General features: G+C 24.9%; 1 protein-coding gene across 1 annotated transcript; it reads left to right on the top strand.

Moving 5' to 3' along the window:
* The first annotated feature begins 14,696 nt into the window (after positions 1-14,696).
* LOC115700934 (homeobox-leucine zipper protein HAT5) lies at positions 14,697-18,761 on the top strand. Its single transcript, XM_030628613.2, has 4 exons — positions 14,697-15,292; positions 16,100-16,245; positions 16,703-16,942; positions 18,031-18,761. The coding sequence occupies exons 1-4, from the start codon at positions 15,202-15,204 to the stop codon at positions 18,538-18,540; spliced, it is 987 nt and encodes a 328-aa protein (XP_030484473.1). The 5' UTR covers positions 14,697-15,201; the 3' UTR covers positions 18,541-18,761.
* The last annotated feature ends 2,035 nt before the right edge of the window (positions 18,762-20,796 follow it).

Here is a 20,796-nt window from a genome sequence, read left to right as displayed (position 1 = left end):
TGAGATACTCCATCAGTATCTGCGCCACATTAATTGTCAGAATATTTTGACAATTAATTCAGGAAATCAAATCAGGTAATGAATATAGAAATCTGACCATATATAGAATATTACATAATTGATTTTGTCCAGATTCAATGAATATAAAATATTCATTTATCAGAAAATCAATTATTTATTTATTTCCTTAAATAGAAAATTATTTCCTTAATTAGAAAATAATTTCCATATATAAAATATTCTAATAGTGAGTAGTGTCGAGTAATGAAATATAGATAGACATTAGTCGTTGCAAATCAAGACAAAGACATTGGAATGGCCGAAAGAGAATTCGACAAGAAGTAGTACTGACCCTATTCCTCGCATTTTGTAAGAAAAAAAGAGAGACAAAATTTAAGCCACTACCTCTTACCCTCAACCGTTCTTTAACTTTATTATTACCAGCCATATTTGTTACATAACTATTTTAATTTATATTTTGAGTTTTATATATTTAAATATAATATTTATTTTTAACACAGATTAAATAGGTCAACTTATATTTTTGTCATTATTATTATTATTATGTACAATTATATTCAAATAAGCGGTAATTATTTAAATCTGTCATTATTATTTTATTAAATTATATACGTGTATAAAATTTAAAACGATATTTATACTACAAATATCTCTATATTAAAATAGAATAATAATATTAATAGAATTATAATTTAAAGTATTTAATCTGTCGAAAAAAAATATATAATAATTAAGTGTATAAAATAAATAGAATTCTAGCTCGCAATCTATTATGTAATTTTCCAATAAGAAAAACACACATTATATCTTATAATAATAATAATAATAATAATAATAATAATGTTTCTCTTCACCAGGTGCCAATGGCCATCCTTTATTACACATCTTTTCATGTCCTCTACTTTTACCCACAACATATGTTATTATTAGTACACTACTTCTTTCTCTCTCTCTCTCTCTCTCTCTCTCTCTCTATATATATATATATATTTATGCCTATTCCTTCTTAGGACCACTACTATATACTACTTTTATTTTGTTTTGTTTTTATCTCATCCTTACCTTAAAGCTACTATATTATTGCTGCCTAGCTATAGCTAGGATCAAACCAAAGGAAAATTAAAGATTAAAAGTGTTCATGTTGTTTATAGGAGAGGGAGAGAGAAAGATATAATATGGCCAATATTGACCAAAGATTTACAAGCATATATATATTGAGATATCTCAATATATATATAAGCATTTTTATTAGTCGACCTTACCTTAGTTGTGAAGGAATAATAAAACAAGCTAGCGAAAGGGCATCTACCCTCTTCCATAAGAGACGTGGGGGACACATAGAGAGTGATATTATTAACCCAATTAACAGTTAGGGCCCGTTTGGTACGCAGGATTGGATATCCAACCAGCAGGCTGGGATAAATAATCTCATGCAGGTGAGATTTTTTTTTTTTATCGTTTTTTTTAATTTAAATTTTATTAATATATTTTAAATTTAATAAGAATTTAAAGGAAATAATTATCGCACATTTATTTATACATTTTTTTATCAAAAACTTATTCATTAAAATTAGTAAAAATGTATAATTTTGAATTATTATACATAAGTTTTTAAAATTTAGAATATTATTAATTAAATAATAGTTACTTAAATTGATTCTAAGAAAAAAATATGACAATAAAATTATACATTATTTTTAAATTACTAAAAAATTTATATAAATATTTTAAAAAATTAATATTTATATTAAATTAGTGATTAAATTAGTGTTTAAGATAAACAATTAAATATTATTCAAGTATTTTTATTTTACTATTTTAATTATTTATTAAATAAAAAATATGACAAAATATTTTATTATATATTTATGATATATTCTTAATTATATATGATATATTATTTTTTTTTGCTACGAATTATTTATTTATATTTATTTATTATTATATATTTTAATTTTAAATTATTATTATATATTTTTATTTAATTTAAGTTTTTTTTTTCTAAAAGGAAATAAATAAAATAGTCCAGTCCATTCTTAAACCAAACATGGATTACTTTCAGCATAATCCAATCTTGTCCAGTCCAGTCCAATTCTTTTCAGTCCAATCCAGTCCAATCCTGCGTACCAAACGGACCCTTACATAGAATTGTTAATATTTATAGAGAAATTATAATCTATTTTTTCTTTTTCTTTTGTGTGACGAGATATCATTTATAGTTACCGTAAATATTTATCTTGTATGTATATGTTAATTTTTTTTGAATAATTTATAAAATTAACACTGGTATTTAAAATAATCAATTGCATATGTATATAAAAAAAAAATAGATTCAAGTATAATTAAATGTTTAAATTATATTTTGAATACAATAAATTATTTAAAAAAATTAAAAAACAAAGTGAAATGCTTGCTAGAACTATAATGTATACTCTTATGTAAAAGTTTGGGTTATAATTTATTTAATGCCAAAAATAAAGATGATACTGGTGATCATATGGATAAAAGTGACGTCCTAGTATATATTTTTACCTTATCATACCATATTACAAAAGAAAATTTACAGAATGAATCAAAAATTTATAAAAAATTCAAAAAAATATGTCAACAGAGACAAATTTTCATTAGTAAAAATAATATACCTTTTTTTTTGTTGCTTTATAGTTTATTTACATATAGTTGTATTAATAGTTGTTGAGGTTATTTTTCTAGTTTTTTTTTTTTTTTTTTTTTTTTATGGTTGATTTATAGCTATCTTAATGTTGATTTCTTGTTTTTTTTTTTTTTTAATTTTTACTGAGCAAAGTGTATTTTTATAATTTTAAAACTTTATAAGAGTATTTTTATAATAAAAAATTTAAGCCGTAAAATTGTATATAAAATATAAAAAAAATGTATTTTTAAAAATTCTCTTATTATAAAAGAGATTTTTACAAAAATACTGAATTTTAAACAGAAATGTATAATTTTACTGCTACGCGGAAATTTTTTACAAAAATACTTTTTTTATAAAACAACCTATAACAACCGTAAACCAACAAAACAGAATAATTAAAAATAACAGTAAAACAACTAAAAAACAACAATAAAAACTAAACACAGTACACAATATTTTTCAAGAAAAATTCCAGTCCACAATAAAAAAAAAAAAAAATTCATGGTGAAAACACTTCAATACAAAATATATTTAGATAACAAGTAATAATTACATATAAATTTTTACTTTCATATTTGTAAAAAAAATTAGTAATCAGGCACAAAAATAATATTGAGTAATAATTAATTGGTTTAAAATAACTGGTTTTGAAAAACCTTTTCGTCGGGTCATCGTAACCGAGGGCTACACAGAAAATACAATCTTTCTCTCAATTCTTTACTCTCTGTTTTTGTTCTTTTCTGTTATTGATCATCTGTACGTTATTTGATTAGTTTACAGATTCATCAAAAATGTCCAATAGATTCAACAATGCCCCATGCATATATAAACTCGATCATCATCACTTTGTATATATATATATATGTAAATATATAACATGATTTAGGGTTAGGGGGTTGTATGTTGTATTGCACATCCCAATATGAAATGAAAAAGTGAAAGATACGAGAGTATTTTGTTGGGTGGAGAATGCACATTCCTTCAAACTACTCTTTAATTAATCCATTCACACAATTTATACACGCTATATATATACACATATTCCTTGCAACATGCACTAACCTCATTGGTTAGAACCTATATTTAATTATAAATTATAATAGTCCATTAATAAAAAGAAACCAATAACCAATAAAATATCAAATTTAATAATAATAAAAAAAGTGATGATATATATATTCATAGCTAAGCTATATGCATATTGTTTCCTTGATTCCACTATTGTGTTTAGAAAATATTTGGTGCTTTATGGAAATTAAATAATTAATTTAAAAAAGTTGAAAGAAACTCTACTTTGACTATATTTTTCATGCCTAATATGATTTAGGAAAATTTTACAATAAATTTTTTAAAAGAGATACCGTAGAATCTTTATTTAAGAATAATTTTTAATTTGTTATAAAAAATTAAGTTTTAAAATTTGGGCTAATTATAAAAAAAAAAATCTCTAAATTGTAATTAATTATGCATTTTTTAAATCTCATATTAACAAAGTATACTTCTATATTATTAGAATAATTACAATAAAATATATACACATATTTTGTAAATTTATTTGCGTAAAATTACTAATTTTATTCCAAATTGTTATACATTCATAAAATTATATTACTCAAAAATAATTCTATTATTATATAATATTAATAATTATTTATTGTTATTATTGTTACATTAATATTTTTTGGTATTTTGGTTTTTTTTTTTTCTAGTGTAACTCTATTAGTTATAACTAAAATATAATTTGATTGGTCAAATGTATTGTTGGACTAGAGGGTATATTGAATATTGATGTCTTTTATTTGTTTTGGTATATCCAGCCGAAATAATTTTTTAGTCAAATTTTTTCTTATGGTCATGTACGTTATAGTTATTTAAGACATTTTGTACGATATTAACAAATTTGAAAAAAATTTAATATGCCAAAAGTAGGATTCAAATTGTATGTTGCACGTGTAACTATTTTATTTTATACGCGTGTGAAATATTTAGTTTGAATGCGGCTTTTTATATTATAAATTATTTTGAATTGTTTAAAATTTTGTAGCATATCTTAAATAATTATAATGTACACAAATATTAAAAAATAAACTATAATTATTTTTTAATACCGAAGCAAGTAAAAGATCATATATATATACATCAGTATATTGTAGAAGCACTATAAAATATTTATGTGACTATTATTATTTTAGGGTTTTCTTCTTATGTTATTATAGCTAGGAAGGAGGAGAATCCCATTACAATTTTTAGGATGGGAAGTATATTTTAATCCTAAAGTTATGTGATTCTTCTCTCCACTTTTATACATTTTGATTTTATTTTTTAAAATTAATAATGAGTGCTAAAAAATATTCCCACATCACAAGCCATTGGTAGACAACTGGCCAACACATGGAAAGTTGATAAATATATACATTAATAAATTTATGAGTTTTTTTTTTTTTTTTGGATTGTTTCTGATCACACTTATTAGCTTTTAGATCTTTATTTTCCATTATTGATCTAATCATATGCAAATACTTAGAAGGGAAAATGGATACAACACACATTCATTATATAATTTCATACATCACATGATGTTCTTTGTGATCCACCTAGCTATATATAAACCTAGCTATATAGCAACATATGAATATATAATATTACCAATAGTTGACTCAATATATCCACAGGTATAGTGATATTGTTTTTATTGCCATCTTATTTTTTATTTAGATTATATATAAGAGTTCGAAATTTACCATAATTTATTTTAAAAGGAATTATGCATGACTCATATGAAGGAAGGCTAACTGTAAGTGGTACTATCTTTTTTTATAGGAACTCTCGAAATTTGACTGATGATGCAATTAATTAAGATAGATTAAAATATAAAACTCCTATAGTTTGCACAACCTAAAGTGGGGAAAGGATCAATACCATGTAATCTTTTGAGCCAAAAAAAACCCAGTTGACTCAATTTTTATATATATATCTTTTTTTTCTTTGTACAAAGTAAAGCAAGAAAATAAAAGTACACATATTTTGTTTGCAACCCAAAAAATAAACAAAACTAAAGGTAAACTAACTTTTCTATACTACTAGGTAGTGTTTGGTTTGGTTAAAGGCCGGTAATAAAATAAAATAGAATGGAAAGAAAATATTTTTTATTTTATTCTATAATATAAGTATTAGAATATCATTTTAATAGAAGGGTCTTTCTACTATTTTGATAGAATGACTATTCTATATTTCAAAATAGAATGAAAGATCATTCCAATATTCCAATGCATGATTTAGCAAAAAAATTAATAAACTTTTTATCAATTTTTTTTATATATTTTAAATTTTAATTAATTTTATTTCTATTTCTATTTAAATTCTCATATATTCTTATTTTTATATATTTCATTCTTCTCATTTAATTACTTAATCAATAATTTCCTTCCACTTTCACTGAAAATATAAATAAAATAAATAAATAAATATAGGAGTTTGATTCTCCTAGGGCCAAGTGCAGCTGTCAAAGGGAATAGGGAAATATATAGATGAAGAAAATGATCAGCTGCATCTATGGTTCGATCTATTTCTGTACAATCCAATCAGACTTAAGCCATCTATATGCCTAAATAATATCTCCATTCAATAAGTTAAATTAATATACCATATCAAATATCATTGTATATAACTTTATATATATTATTTGTATAATTTTATTTAATTTAATTTATCCATGTGGGCATACATAAAACTGTCGGCCTTAGTCTATGCCTCCTTCATATAAAATAGTAATTAATGCATAATAATAAATATATCATCAATTTTAATATGTATATGCCATACATATATAGGTGACATCTACATAATTGTCTGCTTTTAAATTTCATCATAAATCGACATCAAAATTAAACAATTAATTAATATGCAAGTTTCATACAAAAATCTTATTTGTTATATAACATAACACACAATTATAAGATGAAGAATCATATTATTAATTGAATTGTCAACTGGTAACTAATTATTAACTTCATAGGAAAATGTTCTTGTTACCATATATATGTTTCACTATATAACAAACTCTAGCTTCTTTTGTCCCCAGTAACTAATTATAGTGTAGGCCAACAAATTTCAGTGGTGAAACTATATAAATATATATATTTTGAGTATTAAGATTAAGAAAATACAAAGTATGTTTATTTAACCTTGTATTAGAGTTTACAATTAATTATCTAAATATTAATTTAAATATAGTAATAATAAAAAGTAATAAACTTAATATATTTAATTATATGTTTTAAATATATACAATTTAATATAGTTTTAATTTTATTTATAAAAAATACATCTAATTAATTTTATTAAACAATAAAATAAATAAATAATTATAAATATTTTAAACATAATAACTAATAAATTTGTTATAAATGTATGATTAATTAATTAAATTAATGTTTAATAATTGAAATTAAAATTAAAATTTATATAAAAAATAATTATCTAATTTTATTAATACTTTTAATAATTATCTAATTATATTTTAATAAATAAATTAAATTAAATATTTAAAACTACTTTTTTAAAAAAATAATTAATTAATTGATTGATTAACACTATTAATTTTAACCTGCTAAATTTAACGGAAAATTAAAAAAAATATATTAACCAATTACTTTTTTTTTAAAAGCAATGAATAAATTTATTGAAAATATAATAACGTTATACAAGCTAGTTATGATCATGTTCATCAAATAAATATTATACATGTCATGATTATCACGATACTTCTATACATTCAACAATCACGTTTAATATAAGAGATATATATATTTTTTGGAGAATTATCCCATATACTATTTTTTAGTTTTTTTTTTTTTTCAAATTTACGGTTTGGGTTTCTAAAGTGGTTGCAGCGCTAGTTGTAATAAGGGTTTCTGTACGATTTTTTGTTGCAATTTAGGTTACAGCGCTAGTTGCAATAAGATTTTTATGTAGAATTCTGTAAAAATGCAAAAAAAAAAAAAAAAAAAAAACGGTTATGAAATGTAAAAAAAGAAAAATCCCTATTTTTTTCATCATAAATATAGCATCATTAATAATAAAAAAAATTGATTGAATTATTTAGTAATATTGTTAAATGTATTAATTGTAGTCACACAGAAATTAGCACCAAAAAAAAATTAATTAATATATATACCAAACCAAGTGAAAGTAAAAGTAAAAAAGTATAAATTAAAATAAACTTAAATTAAACATAAGAGTAGTATAGCTAGTACATGACTGAATTTTTCAATATATAATCACTTGATCATTTGCGTAAGCACTTGATGAGTCACTCATGTGATGATAGTTACATATAAACATAAATATATCAATTTTTAATCATACTTATTTTGAATATGTTGAACATGAATTGTTCACACTATGAAATAATATAAAGAAATTAAAGGCTGTCCAAATGAGTTACATTAACAATTAATATATAGATATTATCAAGTAATAATATATAACAGCAAAATTCATGTTTTATCTCATCTTATCTCTTCTTCCCTAAAAAAAATATCTTATCTGATATATATATACACGTCATATAAACTAATAATAAATTATAATTAATTAGGTGGACTGAATTTGTATATGTAAATATATTATTTCATATAGATCTTTCTCTTTTATTAATAATTTACTTACATCACAATTTGACCAACTTTGCGTTTTTATATATATACATATATAGGAAATTCATGTTTTTAAATTGAAATAATAACATTTTTAGGATCATAATATATCTATAACTAATGGCTGTGTTAATTAATATGGAGAAACCATGCATGCATTTATAAAGCTGGTCGACTAATTACTGTGGTACGGAGTTTTTTTATAAAAAATTATATGGCTAATACGATTTAATTAATAATTTGGGATCCATGTTTTTGTACTTGAATTAAAATTATTTTATATGAATAAACATAATTATTATTTATATATGTTGTCCTTAAGTTTAACTAATGATATAGAGACTAGTTTTCTCTACTTCTATTTAGATTAAAATATATATAGCTATATAATTAAAAGTGTTATTTTTTAAAAAATATTATATAATTCAAATTTAAATTTACAACACATATTTTTCTCATTTTTCATGTTATTTTAAATATATATGGCTATATAATATAATATACTTTTTTAACATTACAATTTACAATTATTTTACATATATTTAAAAAATATATATATATTTCTATTATCATTTTTTTTACACCATTCACATAAAAAATGTCTTTCTAATATTTTTTTCTTTTTAAACACTATTGTGACGCTGTTATACCTAATGTAGTTACCGAACAAAATATTTTTATTATTAATTAAAAAATAAAAAAGTAAATAGTATTTCTAAAAAAAAATTAAATATTATTATATTTTTTTATAAATAGCAATTAAATTAAATATTTTTTATTAAAAAATGATATTGTACAACTTCAAAAAAAAAAAAAAATTAAACAACTAAAATATATACTAAATAAAAATTAAAATATATAATATATTTATGAGGAAGATTGCTTAATTGAATATAGTATTGTGATAAGGGTTTTGTTTTTCATGGTTAGCTCTCTTGCATTTTTTTTTAGAATTGTAAACTTCAAGAGGATTCATGATAAGCTATATATATGAGTGTGATAATGCCTTAAATAAAATGATGTAATTTTGAGTTGTTTCATAATTATTGTTGATCAATAATCTGATTTTAGATTTCATATATATGAAATTATTAACACAACAATGTTCGTCCGTGCGCATAATGTTTAGTAATTATTTATAGATAATACTCATTGAAAATTGTTATATATATATATATATGATGATGATGATGATGATGAGTTTTTGAAAGAAAAAATGAATGGTTGTGTAATGACCTAAAAAGGAAAAATAAGTAGAGAGTGAATAAGTAGTGTATGTATTGGTATAGTTTGTTTGTGCTACATTAGTGGGTGCATGGCACTAGCATTAGTATTAGTGGCATACACACCACACAATCTGAATCTCAAATCTATATATGCTTTGGTTGGAGCTTCCATCAGTCACCTATCATCACATAATATTAATTATATATTATTATTAAGTCAAAAATTATATATATATTGTGTCACAATAAGATAACAACACTAGTTCTCAAATTAAATTTTTGCCATACTATAACAAAAATCGACTAATTAATTAATTTATTTTTCTTATTAATTACATTACGTACGTGTATATAGAAATTAAACTGTTATATTAATTAATTAGTGCATGCGAATATATTCTTATTTTACGTATCTAATAAATTTGTGAGGTGAATATATATAAAAATATAATAAATATAGTTAAGATGGAAAAGGTATAAAGAGATGGGGATGAGGCTAGGGTTTTTGTTTTTGGGAAGAAAACAAATTAGAATATAATAAGATAAGATAATAATCTTTTTTATATAATATATACTAAAATAAAATTAATTGATATATATATATAGGGTAAATCTATAGTAGGTACGTTTGTTTTTACCCTATGCTATAGGGAACTAAATTTAACCAATAAAAATTTAAAAAAATAGGTTGCATTGATGTTATGTTAGAGCTAGGTTGTATGAGATTATTTATTACTTTATTAATTTAATTAATACTTTACTCATTTTTCTTTTATTTTTTTTTAACAAAATAATATTTTACTGTTGAGAATTTTTTTTTTGAAAATTTATTTGTTGAGTATTTCTTATTATTGAATATATGCAAATATACACAGTATGTTAAAGTTTTATTATTATTATTTATTTTTTATACCAAAGTTATTTTTAAATAATAAATTTGATGAGCACTGTGAACTGTTATAATTTCTAAAATTTTATTTTAACAAAAACATTGTGTTGAATGAAGCAAAAGTTTCACAACATTATCCCCTTACTAATACTGTAAACTAAACTAGTTAAGCTTCGTATATTAAAAAATCAAGCAAATGAGTATGTATCATGAAAACCTACACCATAATCGAAGCTTTTTTTTTTTTTTTGAGACCACTCACAATTTAGTTTCATACCCACTCTCTTGGGAAATGGCTGCCATGGCGAAATATACCACGAGGCAAATAGAAAAATTATTAACGAGATAGAGTTGTGAAATTTATGCTTCATTTACACAATATTTTTGTTAAAAATAAAATTTCAAAATTTATTCTTATGGGTTAGAAATGTATAAAAATTTAGACAATTAATTTATTTTTATATATATTGTCATATTTTAACCGGCATCAAAGATTTTTTGGAGACTTAGTAAAAATAATAACTATTTATGTAGGAGATAAAAAAAAATTGAGATCTTTACATAGCTAAAAAAAATTAATAGACAGTACCTATATAAAAATAATTTAAATGAACTCTTCTAATAAATAATAATAATTCAAATTAAAAATTAATAAAATTTTTAATTTTTAATTATTAATATTATTTTATTTTTTAAATAAATATAATTAAATATTATTATAATATGTATAAAGTTTTAATTGTATACATACAGTTCTATCATAAAAATATAAGCCTTACATCTTAATAACCACATGATCTAAAATCAATGGTCAAAAAAAGTTCCCTACCGGTAGGGAACTTATGCTAAGTCCTACCATAGTCTTGCCCTATATATATATATATATATGTGAATTAGATCTGACTATCTGAGGTGAGGAGAGAACCACCACGATTGATCGATCTGCAGTATGGGACCTTATATAAATATTATATATATATAAATATTAAAATCTGTCAGTCTCTCCTGATCTGCACTAGAACACTATGCATGCATGGTTCATCAATCTGTAAACTGTCATATTTTTTGTTTTTTGTTTTTTTTTTTAAGTTTTAAGAAAAAAGAAATTTAATTAACCAAATATAGAGTTCATAGATAACAAAGTTGAACTATTTTTACAAAGTAAGTTAAGATAATCGGTGTAGATATTTTACTAAGTTGTTTACAATTCAAAAAATTATTAATCCCAATATAATAGCTTATTATTAATTACCATATGACTCCACAAAATTTTATTTCTATGGACACGAATATTGACACAACATAATCTAGTACTCCTACCAAAGAAGATATAGCATGAAAAATAACTCAAATTAATTTCTAAAATGCACGATTTTAGGGAACTACTATTTTTACACCTTCGGTTTCTCACTGAAGAGGGTTCCTACCCTTAGTTTAGATTTTAATATTGCAAATAAGTGTCGTCTCCCTCTTTACACTTTAGGATTCTGTTTTTCCTTTTGTTTGACATATACTGATATCTTGTTTTTCGCATCTGTTAGACTGCCTTTTCCAGTCGCCTCTGATTCAGGAGCTGGAAGAGAGGGTAACTTTCTACAAGTGATCATTTTTATCCAAGGAGTTGCAAGTAGAGAGAAGCTTGTGACCAAGAAGTAGGTCTCATTGCCCCACACCAGGACGTGGCTCACCTTTCCGTGAAGGACATAGTCTAGGACACTCTATGAGGGGACCCAAACGAGGTTAGGGAGGTCATCGCAATTATTACTGCTGAAGAACACTACAAAAAAAGACTGCTTTTAGTGACAACCTTTTAGTCACAACAGAAAAATTTTGTGACAAAATGTGACTTTTAGTCACAACAAAAAAATTTCTTGTGACTAAACATATAGTATTTAGATACAAGTTCTCACTAATTTAGCTTTGGTCACAACAAGTATTGTGACTAAAAACACATTTAGTCACAACAAAGTAATTTTTTGACTAATACTTTTAGCCACGAACTTTTTAGTCACAATGTAGGAGAAAAATTTATAATTAGTCACAACTTTTTTACATTTAGTCACAAGTTTTGTTGTGACTAAAAGTAAAAAAAATTTGTAGTGGAAGCTTTGAAGGCAATGAAGGTCGATGAGCAATGGTTGGTAGATTGGAGGAGACAATTCCCAAAAAGCCTAAGCAAGGCTGAAGAACTTACTATCTGATTCAAGGAGGTAGTGTGTAATGAGGGTGCTCTGGGAGCGAGCACCTCCAGTAGTAGTGAACACCCTTCCATATAATTAGGGCTCCCACTATAATTGATTTTGAAACTGTCATATTCAATGTGGATTTAATACATATTTCTTAAACTTAGACCAGTGTAGATATCCATACAGTAAGTATATAGATAGAGTAGATTGCATCATATAAGAGTCCTAACCACTTGTGTACCATCATGTCAGAGTAGATGTGTTTAGTACAATTTACTTTCCAAGCTTCTTTCAATACGAGAATAACTCAGGTTAAGAAGATATCGCTCTTTTTGTTAGGAAAAAAATTAATTATACTAAAGTTAATAGTTTAGATCTTCTTAATGTCTTGCATGATGATGTATTGTAAAGATCATATCTTTTATTGTAGTCTTGTTTGATGGATATTTTGTTCATTTTATGCAAATCAACCAGCCACTCTACAAATGAGATTGTTGAATAGGTTCCTGGAGAAAATCAAATCTTGATCTAACGAGGTTTGGGAAATTGCCCAGGGGAGTAGAGATAAAGGAAAGAAGGACTAGGGTTCTGGGAGCAGATCTCAGCAGCCAGCACCTCTGGCTTCGAATCTGAAAGCTGCTTCTAAGGCTCCAGGCACGGAGGCCATGTCCACTTCCATCATTGACCTAACAAAACCTATCCTGGTCGTGGAACCGTTAAAGCGGGTTCTTATGGAAAACACTTAGAGGGAATAGTTCTGATTATGATGGGCCAGTCGCGATCAACAAAAAGCAAGCTGACTCTTCTGAAGGTGGCGCCAGCAAGAAGATGAAGGTGGAGACCAAGGAGAAGGTAGACCTCAGAAACTCAGTCCCAAAAGGGATCTGATACATCTAATGGCGGATGGCTGCCTAGGCGAAGCACCAGAACATCCAGGGACACCCTAAATAGCTAAGGGAGCCACCATTTTAAAAAATATATATAATTTATTTAATTTATATGTATTGTAAGATTTTTAATTTAATAAAAATTATATTATTGGTACCCTCAAGTTTTTTTAATTATTTAAAAAATTGTTATGATTTTTCTTTCCCTTAAAAATAAATTAATTAAATTTAACTCTTACATTTGTGAAGTTATTTTAGGCAATGTAGCATAAATACAAAAATTTGCATATAAAAATATACGTATACATTTAACGGAAGTGGACTCATCAAAATAAGAATACTCTAGAGAGTCTAGATAGTGGATATTATTTGTATATATCCTTTTTTTTATATATATATATATAAAATAAAATTACAAAAATTATTTTATATTTCTCATAATATCTTGAAAGCATCTTTATTGTTTTAAAAATTAAAAATAAAACTAAAGAAGTACAAATAAAATAAGAAGAAAAACTATACACTTTATTATTTATTTATTTTTGCGACAAGGTTATATATTTCTCTTTTTTTAGAAGGAAAATCTATTGTATTTCTATTAAAGCTCTAGGGCTGCTACGATGCAATTAATGTTAAGAAAATAAATGATAATATATATTATGGTAAAATAAAGTTAAATATTAAGATATATTAAATCATATTTTTAAAAAGAAAAATAAAAAATAACTCTTAATTTTTTACGAATTATTGAGATTATTAAATTTAAATTTTTTTTATCTAATTTCATTCAATTTACTAATTAAAATATTCTTCTTAAATTTTGATCTACCATATTATATCACTCAAATTTTTACATGTACTAAATTATATCTTGAATTTTTTTATTTTAAATTTTCGAAAATTTTTAAATACAACAATCTCAATAGTTTAAGAAATTTTTAAAATCTTAAAAATTTAAAAGTAAAATTTAATATATTAAAAGTTGTGAGATAAAAACCTTAATTAACTTTATTTAAATAAATAATAATATAAGTAGCACACTTCACCTTCTAGGCTGCTATGATAATTATTACAAAAAAAAAAAATCCATAAATAAAATTAAAAAAGAAATAAATAAAGAAGGGCATTTAAGTCATTTCACAGAGCGAGAACCAGTATAAAAGACGCTCGACTCATCTCGTTAAACTTTAGCTGCGAAAAACACCTAACACCCCATCCAAATTTTCGCCAACTCTCGCCGGAGATCTTCTCCTTCTCAGTCTCCGACGTACTACACCACCGGCCGGAAATCCCAGCTGAGAAATTCTCTAACCTTTTCTATCTCCACATCCAAAAGGGTTCATCGTTAATTTGTGTCTTAGTTTTCATTTTTACCGGTATCGGAGATTGGTAGAAGTGGTGGTGGTATGATGGGATTTTGTATTTGTCCGTTGGAAACGCCGGCAAGGTTACTGTGGAGTACCAGCTTCTTCCGCCACAAGATTATGATCTTTTAATAATAATTATTATTATTATCTATCTTAAACTCCCGACCCCACCACCAATATATATACAAATATATATATATAACAGAAATAAAATCAAAACCACGTAAAATATTCGTGCTTTGAGTTGCCGGAATCTAAAGTTTGCCGGAGATCTTACGCAGAAATTCATAAAGAAGAAGAAATAATAGGAAAATGGAGGCCGGTCGTCTTTTCTTTGATCCCACGTCCGGTTGCCACGCTGGCAACATGTTGTTCCTCGGAAATGGAGATCCCGTTTTTCGAGGTAGTTATTATATATTATTATCATTTAATAAATTCTTGAGATTTATTATTCAGCAAATTAGAATTTTTATTTTTTGAGATAAGTACTTATATTCAATGCAGTTTAATTTTGCTAACTTAATAATTATTTATTTATCAAATTATGTTCCTTAATTTAAATATTTAGTCTTCAAATTTTAACATGAATTACATATTAAAATTTGAATAATAAAATTTTTAAAATAAATATTATTTTAGACTCTGTATTTTTATAAAAATTATTAATTAGATTTTTTATTTTATTAAATATTAGAATAGATCTTATATTTTCCAAAATAACAAAAATATGACACTGGTTCAATTTTAAAAAAAATTATTTTTAAACATAATAAACTTTTAAGACAATTTAATTTTGTCATAAGATTACTAGATTAGATTATTATTATATTTTATATTGACAAAAAATTAATTCAGTGTTCTATTTATATAATTTTAGAAAATACAAGGTCTATTTTGTTATTTAACAAAATAGATGGTCCAATTAGTAACTTTTAAAAAAAAAAAATCTAAAATAATATATACTCTTTTTAACTAATTATTATTGTTATTCTTTACCTTTTATGTTGGGAAATACAATAAATACATTGTTTTTTAATTACAGTGGTAAAAAAGTAAAATATAATCACGTTACACGTACTTAAATTTTTGTGTGTAATATTTAGTTTGGAATAATGAATAAGAAGTTGGGTTTAATATATACATAATTAATTAATAAGTTGAATTTTTGTATTAAGCAATATATGAAATGATTTGTATTGTATGATTATAGGGCCAACAAGATCATCAATGATGAGCATGGATATTAATGAAAGCTCCAAAAAGAGACCTTTCTTTAGCTCACCCGAAGATCTTTACGATGACGATTATTACGATGACCAGTTGCCGGAGAAGAAGCGCCGCCTCACTCCTGAGCAGGTATACATATATATATATATATAATAAACTATATATATAGCTCGTTAATTTCTATCCTAATCTCAAAAATAATATTCCTTTAATTAGATCATATATATATATATAGCTTGTCTTTTTATTCTTCACTTTTTTATATTTAATGTATCTGGTTTTTATAGGGAAAAAAGTAATTAACGGATCGAATATTAGAATAATATCTAGAGTTATATATTAATTAAGAGAATTGTTATTGTACACTAGACCAGTTTTAGTCACTTTAGACACATTTTGTTTATGTCCCATTTGTCCAAATACACACTACTACACTGTATGATTACTAAATAATGATTCGATTAATTATAGCTTTTCTTGATATATATAAAGTTTGACCCTTTTTTAGTTTTAAAAGTTATATATTTATGTATATATATATGGATTGGATTGGATATTGATAAAATTGATGATGATAATTAATTAGGTGCATCTGTTGGAGAAGAGCTTTGAGTCAGAGAACAAGCTGGAGCCTGATCGGAAAAGCCAGCTGGCAAAGAAGTTAGGTCTGCAGCCGAGACAGGTGGCGGTGTGGTTCCAGAACCGCCGGGCACGGTGGAAGACAAAGCAACTGGAAAGGGATTATGATCTTCTCAAATCCTCTTATGATTCCCTTTCTGCTAATTATGACTCCATTCTTAAACACAATGATAATCTCAAATCTCAGGTACATACACTTCACTTGTTATTATTACTTAATAAATTTAATTATATGATCACGTCCTAATTAATTAATTAAGGTGCCGTTTGATAACACTTTTGTTTTTTAATTTTTTAATCACAAAATGAAAGTAAAATTTTTGTTTTTTTAAAATTATTTTTTAAAAACAAAAATGCGTTCTATAACCACTTTTGTTTTTCAATTTTAAAAACAGAAAACAAAAGTGTGTTCTGTAAAGTTCATTTTTATTTTTATTTTTCGATTTTATTTAAGTCGGGTCTAGGTCCGGAGTCGGATTCAGGTTCAAGTCAAAAGCCGGGTTAGCGCCAGGGCCGTAGGGAGTGGATTTGGGTTCGGGTCTGGTCGTAATCTAAAAGATTGATTAAGAAAAAAAACTGTTTAAAAAAAATACTAAAAGTGATTTTTTTTGTTTTTAAAATTTTGATTTCTAATTATAAAATTGAAAAGTAAAAACAGGTTTATAGAACATGTTTTTGAAAAATATTTTCACTTTTCTACTTTTAAAAATAAAAAACTGATTAAAAAAGTGTTACCAAACGCCACCTAAATGTTTTTCAATTAATTAGTTAGTGGATTTATGTGTGAATAAGATCCAAATGCATTGTCATTAGATCTAATGATGATGAAATTAGAACTACAAGTTATTTGAGAATATATTGCTGACGGTATTAATTTTTTAATTATGATTTTTAATGTCTCATTCAAACTTTAATTTATATACCATAGGACATATATAGGCTAGTTGGTATACTTGATTTAATTAACCATTTTTGATTCATAATGTTGCTTGTGGTCCTTAATTTCTATATTAATTTATAACTAGGGTTAAATCTTATAAGCAAAAGACACATATATATACATATAATAACATGGGTTCTTAACCCCACCTTCATTTTCTTTTTTGAAAAAAAAAAAAACACTTTAAAAACTCTCCTTACGAATATACCTTTCTTTATTATCATCATCATTTCATCATTCCCAAAAAAAAAACACTCTTTATTTATTGAATTGAAATATTAGGTTCTTATATAATTTATTAAATTAAAATGTGTGAAATTCGATATTAATATTAGGTGGCTTCATTGATGGAGAAACTAAAAGGGAAGGAGGCGGCGGAGATCGCCGGAGGAGGAGTTGGGGTGGAAAATAATAAGTTGGGAGATGAAGAAGAGATAATGATGAGTGTGATGAAGGTTGAGGATAGGGTGAGCACCGGTAGCGGTGGTGGTGGTGGCGGTGGTGGCAGTGGTAGCGGAAGTGGGGTGGTGGATGATCATGACCAAAGTCCACACCTTCTCGACAGTGGCGACTCTTGCTACTTCCACCACACAACCACCACCACCACCACTACAACCACTCCTAATTCTGATCTCCAATACTCAACACCACCATGTAATAATACAATGTCTATGTCTTTGGCCACCGATGAAGAAGATGAGGCCACCCATTATGATCACAATCATGATCATGATCAACATGGTGGCCCAACTTACTTTTCTGATGATGTCTTCCCTGATCACCAACACAACAACCAGGTTGATGATGGTGATCAGCCTTTGTTGGGCTGGTGGGTCTGGTCTTAATATATAATTACTACTACTACTAGTAAATATAAATATAAATGTATTTATATTTATATATTATTATTATTATTAATGTAGTAGTAGTAGTAGCTAGTACATTTTGTTTTTTGTTTTTTCTTAAGATGTTTAATTATTTTCATGTGTCCTCTCTCTCTTAATAAGTAATTATCTATGTTAATAATATCAACATTGTTATTATTGGATAACATGTTACTTAGTAATTAGTTAGTGGTTTTTTATATTGTTTATTACATTAATTTGTGTAAGATCTAATATTGAAATGTACCAAGAACCATATGTCACCTTTTAAAATGCCACTTAGTATATATTTTCTAAATAATATGATGAAATATATATTTTTAGTACTTATATCTTATTTTATATTAAATGTTACTATTTAAAGGAAATTGTTATTCAACAGTTTTTTTTTTATATATTTTTATGTAAAAATTAACAATTAAAATTAATACTTTTAAATAAATTAATTAATTATTATTTTTTAATATTTAAATTGAATTTAAAAATATCAAAAAAAAATAATTAAATAGTTATTATTGTATAGAAATTTTAATTTAAATTTAAGTTAGACTATTAATTTAATTAATTAATTATACTTTATAATAAATTTAATTATATTATTTATAATATTTAAGTTTATTTGTTTATTTTTTTGTTTAATAAAATTACTTAGTTTTAATTTTCAATAAATAAATTTTAAATTAAATTGCATTTTATTATTATTAATTTACATTCATAATTAATTAATTAATTAATAGCTAACTCTAATAAAGCAAACAATAATACATTCAATATCTTGAATTGAAGGTGGATCTATTCCATACAGCTATAGTACTAAATAATAAAATTTGAAGGGGCTTGGTCAACTGTGTATTTTTTTAATAGAATATATATAATGAGAGAAGTTGATGACTCCCATTAAGGCACAAACTCTTAATCTTCTTATTTTATTATTTTGTCTCCATTGTGAGATAGATAGATATAGATACCCCATTTATATTATTCTCTAGCTAATTGAAAAGGAAAATAAAAATAAAAATAATAATATTAATTATTTAAACCCACACACCCACATGTAAGTGCAACCTAGAGGGAGGTCATATAATATTCCCTGTAAATTAATAAATAATAAGACGGCAGATTTCAGTATTAGTTGTCACAAGTGGGGGTGTTAGTATTTATTTGTACCCAAATTAATAACAACAATAATATTGACAAAATTAAGGATGATGCAATTTTCAAATATTGATCATTTTATATGCAAATCATACTTGCAATGAATGATCAAACATATATGAATTACTAGTATATGAAATTAATGAGGACATATATGGTAGGGTTAACCATTAAGTATTGATGATGATCAAATGGAATAGATAAGAAATGGCTTATGTAATATACATCATTATCATCATCATCAAGTTGTAGAATCAAGTAAGTTGTGTTGTGTAGAAAGATTTTGTAAAATTGATGGATCAAAATAGCTTAAGAAGGACATAAATGTTAAGTTATTCTTTCTTTCTTGTGCTGCAGTAGATGTGGATAGCCCCACCAATCAAATTTTCACAACATGGGATGAGAATAATCACTTTCAAAATTCGTCCCAACACATTACATTTTGACTTCGTCCGAAGTAGCTCAATTCCTTTTCAAACTAGTTAAATCTACACAGAAAAAGACTAACTCGTTTCTTCAAAAAAAAAAAAAAAAGACCAATAAATTAAAGGATACATGCCATGTTCAATTTCACATTATCAATTTCAAAAATTTATAAAAAAAATTATGTATTTTTTAAATACTTGTTTACTCAATTTTAAAAGCAAATTTGAAGCACTATATTTCCCAAATCTTTTTGCTCCGAACCACCAAACAAGTCCTTCACTTCAGCATTTTCTCTTTTCTTTATGTATTTATGAGATCCCTTATAGTTTATTTATGGGTGCAGTACTTTGAAGAGTGGACCAAGTCATCAAATCACTCATGTCTATATAAAAATATGTTGGCGTTTACCAGTTAATAGTTCCCCCCTTGAATTATATAAAACAAAATTAATAAAATCAATATCACGAAAGGATACCATTTTGATATACATATTCTTTAAACCAAGAGAACATCAAACTAAAGTTATATATATAGACTATTGGAAAAAGACTCGTTAGCCTATCGATCTACAAGTGTTATTCTTTTTGGGTTAGGCACTTGCGAAAAAGAAAAGTAGATAAAAGAAAAGAAAAACAA

The sequence above is a fragment of the Cannabis sativa genome, chromosome 8 (assembly GCF_029168945.1).
Source record: "Cannabis sativa cultivar Pink pepper isolate KNU-18-1 chromosome 8, ASM2916894v1, whole genome shotgun sequence".
NCBI lineage: Eukaryota > Viridiplantae > Streptophyta > Magnoliopsida > Rosales > Cannabaceae > Cannabis > Cannabis sativa.
The sequence above is the reverse complement of the archived record's forward strand: the minus strand, read 5'-3'. Positions and strand labels throughout refer to the sequence as shown.

Coding starts and splice junctions, on each gene's coding strand:
- LOC115700934 (XM_030628613.2), top strand. CDS start 15,202: ATGGAGGCCGGTCGTCTTTTCTTTGATCCCACGTCCGGTTGCCACGCT. Junction 15,293..16,099: donor TGGAGATCCCGTTTTTCGAG/GTAGTTATTATA, acceptor GTATGATTATAG/GGCCAACAAGATCATCAATG. Junction 16,246..16,702: donor GCCGCCTCACTCCTGAGCAG/GTATACATATAT, acceptor ATAATTAATTAG/GTGCATCTGTTGGAGAAGAG.